This window comes from Canis lupus, chromosome 1 (genome assembly GCF_048164855.1).
Source record: "Canis lupus baileyi chromosome 1, mCanLup2.hap1, whole genome shotgun sequence".
In the NCBI taxonomy this organism is placed as follows: domain Eukaryota; kingdom Metazoa; phylum Chordata; class Mammalia; order Carnivora; family Canidae; genus Canis; species Canis lupus.
Genome location: NC_132838.1, coordinates 100,827,775 through 100,836,897, shown reverse-complemented (window position 1 = coordinate 100,836,897; position 9,123 = coordinate 100,827,775). Strand labels below are relative to the sequence as shown.

General features: G+C 42.5%; 1 protein-coding gene across 1 annotated transcript; it reads right to left on the bottom strand.

The window, feature by feature from the left end:
- Positions 1 to 5,799: 5,799 nt before the first annotated feature.
- On the bottom strand, positions 5,800 to 8,906 carry ZNF329 (zinc finger protein 329). The gene is given in 2 exon segments (XM_072809402.1): positions 5,800 to 8,888; positions 8,890 to 8,906. Coding segments are annotated over 2 exon segments (1,620 nt in total). The 3' UTR covers positions 5,800 to 7,285.
- Between the last annotated feature and the right edge of the window lie 217 nt (positions 8,907 to 9,123).

The window sequence follows — 9,123 nt, the reverse complement described above, 5'->3', positions numbered from 1 at the left end:
ATGAAAATATTAAAAACCACTGAATCACACTTTTCTTTTTTTTAATTTTTTAATTTTTTTACACTTTTTTTTTTAATTTTTTTTTTCATTTATTTATGGTAGTCACACACAGAGAGAGAGAGAGAGAGGCAGAGACATAGGCAGAGGGAGAAGCAGGCTCCATGCACCGGGAGCCTGACGTGGGATTCGATCCCGGGTCTCCAGGATCGCGCCCTGGGCCAAAGGCAGGCGCTAAACCGCTGCGCCACCCAGGGATCCCGACACTTTTCTTTTTTAACTTGAAAATTGTTTAACCTATTTTACCAGAAATGACCACTGATTCAGTTGAACTCCTTTGGTCACTATAAGCTTAGATGTCTACTTATGTCTTTGCTACTTTTTTTCCCGGGAACTTGGTTATACACACTCTCAACCTATTTGTCTTGGAATCTCAAATGTTGCCCTTGTTTTCTTTTTGTTTGTTTGGGGTTTATTTAGCTTTTATTTGAGAGAAAGAGCAATCATGAGAGAGAGTACAAGCAGAGGCGAAGGGCAGAAGGACAGGCAGACTCCCTGCTGAGCAGGGAAGCCTAATGTGGGACTTGATCCCAGGGCCGCGGGATCATGACCCAAGCCAAAGGCGGGGCTTAACCAACTGAGCCACTGAGGCATCCCCTCAAATGTTGCCCTCCTGAATGTGGATTTTTTATTTGGCAAAGGCTTCCTTGCACCCCACACTCAGTTCTCCAATGAAGCCATTTCCCCAACTGTGTCCCATGAAGGGATTTCACCTATGGCTTTGTTGCCCCTCCCTCATATTTGACAGGTGGAAGGAGTCTGTCTTCCCTAAATCCCGTTCTCTCTTGATCCATAACATCAAACACCCTGGCTTCCCTCCTCCCTCCTAAGCCATTTCTTTTTCACCTGGCTGACTCCTGTTTTTCCCCACGATCAACCAATTTTCGGTCACCATTCTGAGTGTTCACCTAACATAATCAGAGGTCTACAAGGCTTTTACTTACCTCATCTTGCCTGCTCATCTCTCTTCCCTCTGATGCCCTAACCCTCCTGCATCAGTACATAATCTTCTGTGTGAGGCAGTCTTCCCTCCCTACCACTTGGTTAACCTCTCCTAATCCTATAGCTCACATTGATGTTTTCATAATTGTTTGATAAATAAATGCCCATCTTCCTATCTGGACAGCTCCATCTGGAGCTGGACACACTGTTGTATTCCCAACTGAGAATCCACCCACAGGGGATTGATGTGTCAACATCTGAGACACTCACCAAATGTTTGCTGATTTGAATGAACTGGAAGACATATTCCAAAATATTAATGATTGCTCACCAAATGTATTTGGTGAATAAAGATACTTACCAGATATTTGCTGATTTGAATGAATTGGAAGATATATTCCAAGATATTGATAATGAATGCTGGTCATAGGGGAGATTCTGGATGCAACTTCTTTTAATTTCCTATTTCTCTGTACATTGCAAGTATTTTTTTTTCCACTGAGGAAGAATTACTTTAGAAATAAAAAACAAAAAATTAAAAATGAAAAACATTTAAAAAAAGAAACAGAAAACAATAAAGATAGGCACTCAAGATATGGCTGTCCACTGTTAGTGCTGGTTCACCTCCAAATGTTCAACAAACATTTATTGGGCATTGTTGCAGTATTCAAAGGGCCAGGGATACAGCAGAATCCAAGCAAGATGTTTACAATACAGCAAGAGAGATAAACAAGTACAATGCATCATGTATCAATCAGATGGCGGTCAATGCCTTGGAGATACATAAAGCAGGGAAAGAGGATGGGGGAGTGAGTGTGTATTGGGTAGGAGCAGTCTCTTAGAGAAGTCAGTAAAGTGCTCACTGAAAAGGTGATGTTTGAATAATGAATTGCAGGTGAGGAAGTGAGCCCAAAAGTATTGGGGGAAGATGATCCCCACAAAGGGAACACTGACTGCTGAGGCTCAGCATAACATGCCTAGCATTTGAGGACTACCAGGGAGGCCACTGAGACTGGAAGAGTGACCAAGGGGGATATCAGAGAAGGGGCCAGGGAGGTGGCAGAGACTATCAACTAAAACATTGCCCGGCCATGAAGCACCTGGTTGGCCCAATTAGTTAAGTGTCCAAATCTTGATCTCAGCTCAGGCCCCGCCCCCCCTTTTTTTAAAGATTTATTTGAGAGAGAGAGAAAGGAAAGAAAGAGAGAGAGGGAGGGAGAGCAGGGGGAAGAGCAGAGAGAGGACAAGCAGGCTCCATCCTGAGCTCAGAGCCTGACAGAGGGCTTGATCTCTGGATCCCGAGATCATGACCCCAGCCAAAATCAAGAGTTGGATGCCCAACTGACTAAGCCACCCAGGTGCCCCTCAGCTCAGGTCAGGTCTTGATTCTCAGGGTCGTAAGTTCAAGCACCAACCTAGAGACAATGAAAACCCCACACATTGCCAGGCCAGACATGATGAAGTAAGAAAACTGAGATAACTTGTATTATGGTTAAAGATACTTGCTGCCTCTCCTCAGGGAGGATTATTCATCCCTGCTTCAGTGACTTCAGGCTTGATTGTGTACTTGCTTTGACAAAGAAAGGTTAGTGGAAGTGCAGGTGCCATTTCTGAGCAGAAGCTTTCAGAGCCTCTACCTAAATCCAGCTATCCCCCTTTCCCTCTGCCATAAGGCCAGCAATGGCCCCAGGAAGAGAGAAGATGCTCCCTAGCCAAGTGAAGGTAACATGCAGTAGATCATTGGCATTATGAGCCCCAAATATTTTTCCTGCCATTAGTTACTGTAGAATAACTTACCTTAAGCTGACTGTTATAATAAACCATAAGTACTGCTTTTTTTTTTTTTTAAGATTTATTTTAGGGATGCCTGGGTGGCTCAGTGGTTGGGCATCTGCTTTTAGCTCAGGGTGTGATCTTGGAATGCCTGGATTGAGTCCCATATCAGGCTCCCTGCATGGAGCCTACTTCTCCCTCTGCCTATGTCTCTGCCTCTCTCTCTTGAATAAATAAAATCTTTTTTTTTTTTTTTAAAGATTTATTTTAGAGAGAGACAGCATGCACTTGAGGACACGGAGGGCAGAGGGAGAGAGAAACTCCAGTCGACTCCCTGCTGAGCTTGGAGCCCAACATGGGGCTCAATCCCACGACCAAAAGATCATACCCTGAGCAGAAACCTAGGGTCAGACACCAAAGAGACTGCACCATCCAGGGACCCCAGAACTGCTGCTTTAAATTTGAAATTCAGAATGACAAAAAAAATTAAATAAATAAAATTGACATTTCAAGTGCTGGTAAGGATAGTCTCATCTATTACTATGGGAAAGAAAAATGGTACCACCACTTTGGAAAGGAACTTTGCAGTTTCATACAAAGTTCAACATAGATTTACCACATGATCCAGCAGTTGCATTCCTAGGTATTTACCCAAAGGAAATGAAAACCTGTCTTTAACAGGTTTAGACTGAATGTTTGTGCATTGCCCAAACTCATGTAGAACTCCTAATCTGTACTGGGCTGGTATTTAGAGGTGGGGCCTTTAGAAGGTGATTAGACCTGAGGGTACAGCCCACACGAATAGGATTAATGACCTTATAAGAGACCCCTGAGAACTCTCTCACCCTTTCCACCATGTGAGGACACAGTGAGAAGATAATCAATCTGTGAACAAGGAGGTAGGCTCTCGCCAGACACCAAATCTGCTAGTGCCTTGATTTTACACTTCCCAGTCTCCAGAACTGTGAGAAATAAGTTTTTTTTTTTTTAAGCCACTCAGTCTATTGTCGATTGATATGGCAGCCCGAACAGACTAACATATGTACAAACAATATTGAACTTTGTTTCAGACCTGGGTTCCTAGAGAAATTCCCTCACCCCTCTGTGTTCCAAGAAATGGCTAACCATCCTATTCTCACATATTCCCAAATCAGACCCAGGTAAACAGGGCTCCACGCTTCCTCAGTTATTCCATCCTTCCTCATGTCTCCCGTAAGACTCATGGATGACTCCCTTCTTATCTGACTCTATAAACTCCAGGCCCCCTTTCTTTTCTTTAGAAGTTACACATTGAATGAATACAAAGAGGGGTGTGGATTAATAGAAACTTTCTGAAGCATGGCGGCAACCACTATCAACATCCCTTGTATCTATATTGGATTAGAGAGCACATCTGGACTTCCCACACGTAGGCTATGGACTTCTTTTTAGGATGCTAAAAGGTGCCTTTCCCCTCAGCTAACCTAGGGCACAGAAGGTGTAAGTAGAAGTGAAGGGGATCTTTTCCTGAACTTTTCTGAAATTTCCTTTCACTAAAGAATGTCTGTTCCTTAATAGGACTTAGTTTTCCAGACTAGCTCTGACAATCAGGGCTGTGTGAATGACCAAGGGGCACCTGGCTGAGTAAGCCATACCTACTCTCAAAGTAGACAGAGACTACCAGAGGTTTTTTTGTCTTTTTCTTGTTTTTGTCTTTTCAATCCTTATTTATTAACTTGCTGAAAAGAAAACACACATTGAATAATATCTCACCAAACAGGAGCAAGGAAAGTTAAAGATCCATGAGAACTAGAAAGGAGGGCAGTCTGGGTGGCTCAGTGGTTTAGCACCGCCTTGAGCCCAGGTCCCGATCCTGGAGACCCGGGATCGAGTCCCATGTCGGGTTCCCTGCATGGAGCCTGCTTCTCCCTCTGCCTGTGTCTCTGCCTCTCTCTCTGTGTCTCTCATGAATAAATAAATAAAATCTTAAAAAAATATATGTCTATAAAAAAAAAAAAAAAGAACTAGAGAGTATCTCAGTTTCCTATGGCAGCTATAACAAGTTACCATAAGCTTTGTACCTTAAAAATACACACATTTATTCCCTTACGGTTCTGGAAATCTGAAGTCCAAAATCGCTTTCACCAGGCTAACAAGATGTCAGCAGGGCTAGGTCCTTCTGGAGGCTGTAGGGTAAGAATCAGTCTCCTTGCCTATACCAGCTTCCACATTCCTTGCCTCATGGCACCTCTCCATCTTCAAATACATCATTCTAACTTCTGGTTCCATCATCTCTTCTCTGACTGTGACCCTGTAAGGATGACTGCGATGACACTACTCCACCAGATAACCCAGGTTCATCTCCACACTTCAGGAACTGGGGACCATTATTTAGCCTTCCAAAAGGAGTTCCTGATTGTTGTTTTAATGAAGAATTTCAACTCAGCCTGTGAAGGGATGAAGGAGGTCTTGGGTCTGCACATATGGTTAAAACTAGTTGTACTGGCCATTGTCAGGCTAGGCTTTTAAGGGGCGATGCACCAGACTCCTCACGGTCCATCAGCCTCACAATTTCAGTTGTTAGACCTACAGTAGGTGAAGCCCAGCACCCAGCAAATAAAGTTTTCCTTCTACACTGCCCCAAGAAGGTCCATTTCCTAAGGTCACTTCCCTATGGAAGTATGAATTGGCAGCAGCTCTGCTAGAGTCAAAGGAAGAAGCAAGCCAAAAGAGCACAAGAGGAGAAAAAGGGCAGGGAAAGTTTTCTTTTTTTCTTTTTTTTTTTTTTTAGAAGGTTTTTTTTTAATTTTTATTTATTTATGATAGTCACAGAGAGAGAGTGAGAGAGAGGCAGAGACATAGGCAGAGGGAGAAGCAGGCTCCACACACCGGGAGCCCGATGTGGGATTCGATCCCGGGTCTCCAGGATCGCGCCCTGGGCCAAAGGCAGGCGCCAAACCGCTACGCCACCTAGGGATCCCTAGTTTTCTATAATGCTTGTGTTAGTTTTTTACTGCTGCCATAACAAATTATCACAAACTCAGCAGCTTAAAACAACACAAATTTATTGTCTCACAGCCTTTATTCACAGACTCTCAAGGGGAGCCACTCCCAGGGCTTTGAGGCTATGCCAGTCAGCTTGAGCAGCTCTCACTTGGCCAGCTCTGTATTTCCATAGGTGAGATGTTTCCAGATCATCCAAGACCTTTCTCTGTAGCCTCCTACTCCTCACTTTCTGAGGCCCGTCCTCTCCTATCAATGATACCTCCAAATCCCAAAGAAGAAAATTATTCTTATGCTCTGGGCCATGGAATCCTCTCAACTTGAGAAACTTCTTCCTGGATGCTCCCCGTCTGTGCTTACAGTTGCCCTATGACCCTGATCCTTCTGGTCAAAAAAACAAAAAACAAAAACAAAAACAACCAGTCCAAAGAAACCCAAGGTTTGTCTCCTTCTGGCTTCCTCTTTCTATTCCTTATCAAATTACTATAGCAACAATGTATGGTTTACAACAGAGAAAAAAATCATATGCAATTGTAGGCCCCTAAGAAAACCATGTTTACTTCCCCAAGACCAATGTCTAGTCTACATCCATATGAGCACATACTTTTACATGGCTGTAATAACAGCAAATCTTCTATTTTATGCCTCTTTAATTGTTGTTATTGTCTGCCGTATTATAAGCATTTTCAAGTGGTAATAACACTTTCATAATTATGGCTCAGCATGACTGCATAGAACAAAAGAAGTATCCTAGATGAACAACAGGGGAGGGTGAATACAGAAACAGAGAAACTCATTATTTTTTCCACAACTAAAGCAATGCATCACATTTCTCAACAGCAGTCCTTTCCATCTTAGTGCGAACCTGCTTCAGTCTTAACTGGGACAATTACATCGTTCATTCACAACCGTCTTCATCCAGTTGCCCCTTTTGAAACAAGTCCTCAGCATCTGATACGATTGTAACATAGACATACATACAAACAGCAAAATCTAACTACAATTCTGTGGTTGCCATGGGATGGAGCATTGTGTGTGGTCTATCACCAGGAGTCTTCATTGATACAGAGTAGACAGTAAGAGCTGACAAAAGCTTTTCTCAATGATTACACTTGATCCTAATTAAGAGTTTGCTTATATACAAGGCAGACATTCCTTATTAAAGGATTTCACATATCAATTACTTACTAAACACATTCACAGGGTCTTTCCTGGTTAAACACTCTGATGCATCTACAGGGAAGTATCTTCTTGACATTCACAGATTTTATTCCAGTGTGTACGCTATTACATTTGGTACTGGCTGCATCATTCCTGAAGCCTACTCCACATTTATTACCATCCTGTTTTCTCCAGGAGTTCCTTAATGTAGAGATTTAATAGTATGGCTAAGGAATGCCTTATATTCATCAATTCACTGGATAGCTTAAAGAATTCTTTTCTGTGGACAAGGAAAAGTCATCCCTGAAAGCAATCCTCCTTCACACAGCTTTTTGAGAACAAGCCAGGAGACGAATGTGGCTCACATTCATTATGTTTCCATGGATTGCTCTCCAGAGTGCATTCTTTGATGTCGGATGAGGGACGAGCTCCTTCTGAATGTTTTTCCACACTGAGGACACTGGCTGGGACCCTCCCTGCTGTGGAGTCTCTGATGTACCGCCAGGTGAGAGTTCTGCTTGAAGGACTTTCCACATTCAGGACACTGGTATGGGGTCTCCTTTGTGTGAATTCGCTGGTGCTTTGTCAGACAGGAGCTGTCCCTGAAAGCTTTGCCACACTGATTACACTCATAGGGCTTCTCACCAGTATGAGTCCTCTGGTGCCGGATGAGGCCAGCAATGTTCCTGAAAAGTTTCTGACACTGGTTACAGCCATAGGGCTTCTCACCAGTATGAATCCTCTGGTGCCGGATGAGGTAAGCACTTTCAATGAACGTTTTCCCACACTCTTTACATTCATAGGGTTTCTCCCCAGAGTGGATTTTTTGATGTACAATGAGGTGAGAGTTTCGGTTGAATGACTTTCCACACTCCACACATTCAAAGGGCTTCTCTCCAGTGTGAGTCCTCTCATGCTGGGTAAGGTATGAGCCATCCCGGAAAGCCTTTCCACATTTGCTACACTCATAGGGCTTCTCCCCAGTGTGGATTCTGAGATGCACAGTGAGATGGGAAATGTCGGTGAAAGGTTTCCCACACTCATTACATCGATATGGTTTTTCTCCTGTATGAGTTCTTTGATGCAAAATCAGAGATGAATTTCGGTTGAACGTTTTCCCACATTCTAGACATTCATAAGGTTTCTCCCCAGTGTGAATTCTCTGGTGTTGTGTGAGAGCTGACCCATCACTGAAGGCTTTCCCACATTTATTGCATTTATAGGGCTTCTCTCCTGTATGGATTCTTTGATGCACAATTAGGTTATAGTTCTTGGAAAACGATTTTCCACATTCATTACAGGTGTAAGGTTTCTCTCCAGTGTGAGTTCGGTGATGCAAAACAAGAGAAGAGTTCCGTTTGAAGCATTTGCCACATTCAGTGCATTTATATAGTTTCTCTCCAAGGTGATTCCTCCTGTTTTCATTAAGAGATGAACTCAAGGTAAAGATGTCCCCAAAGTCCTTACCTTCATACAGTTTCTTCCCTCTTTTCACTATTTTTTGTTCACTAAGAGTAGTAAAATGATTGAAAGATTTAACACTTTCAGGGTATTTAAAGGTTTTCTCTCTCGTTTGATCTCTTCCAAGTTGAAAAACTTCCACAGAATGGTTGAAAGCTTTTCCACATGTGTCACTGTCACTATTTCTCTTAGCTACATAATTTTTCTGACAACTGTGTAAAGCTGCATCACAATCCAAACTTTTAATATCTGAGTCACATAGATGAAAACCATTTGTAGGTATTCGCTTAGATGACAGAAGGTCTGAGCTTGCACTCAAATGTTCTCCAAGTCCAGAATATTCACAAATTGCTTCCTGAGCCCCTGGCTTCTCCTGAATTAAAGGTAATTGCCTCAAATGTCCCTCCCGGTTCTTACAGTCCCAATTTTCACCTAGAATGGATAGATGGGATCCTTCTCTCATAAATCCTTCCATGTCCACGTCACAGGATGGTTCTTCCTCAGGAATATTCTGTCATTTTCAATCTCATCTCTCAAGCTGAAAAGCAAAGAATGAAAAAGATAGACTTAAGTACATAAAGCTGTATCTCGAAGAGGAATAAAAATGATGACAGAGCAGATGTGTGGATCCACATTTTTATTTTTTAATTAATTTTCCCCAGCTTATATTTTTATTGAAGTATATTTGACACACAATGATACATTAGTTTCAGGTGTACAACATAGAGATTTCACAAGTCTATATGT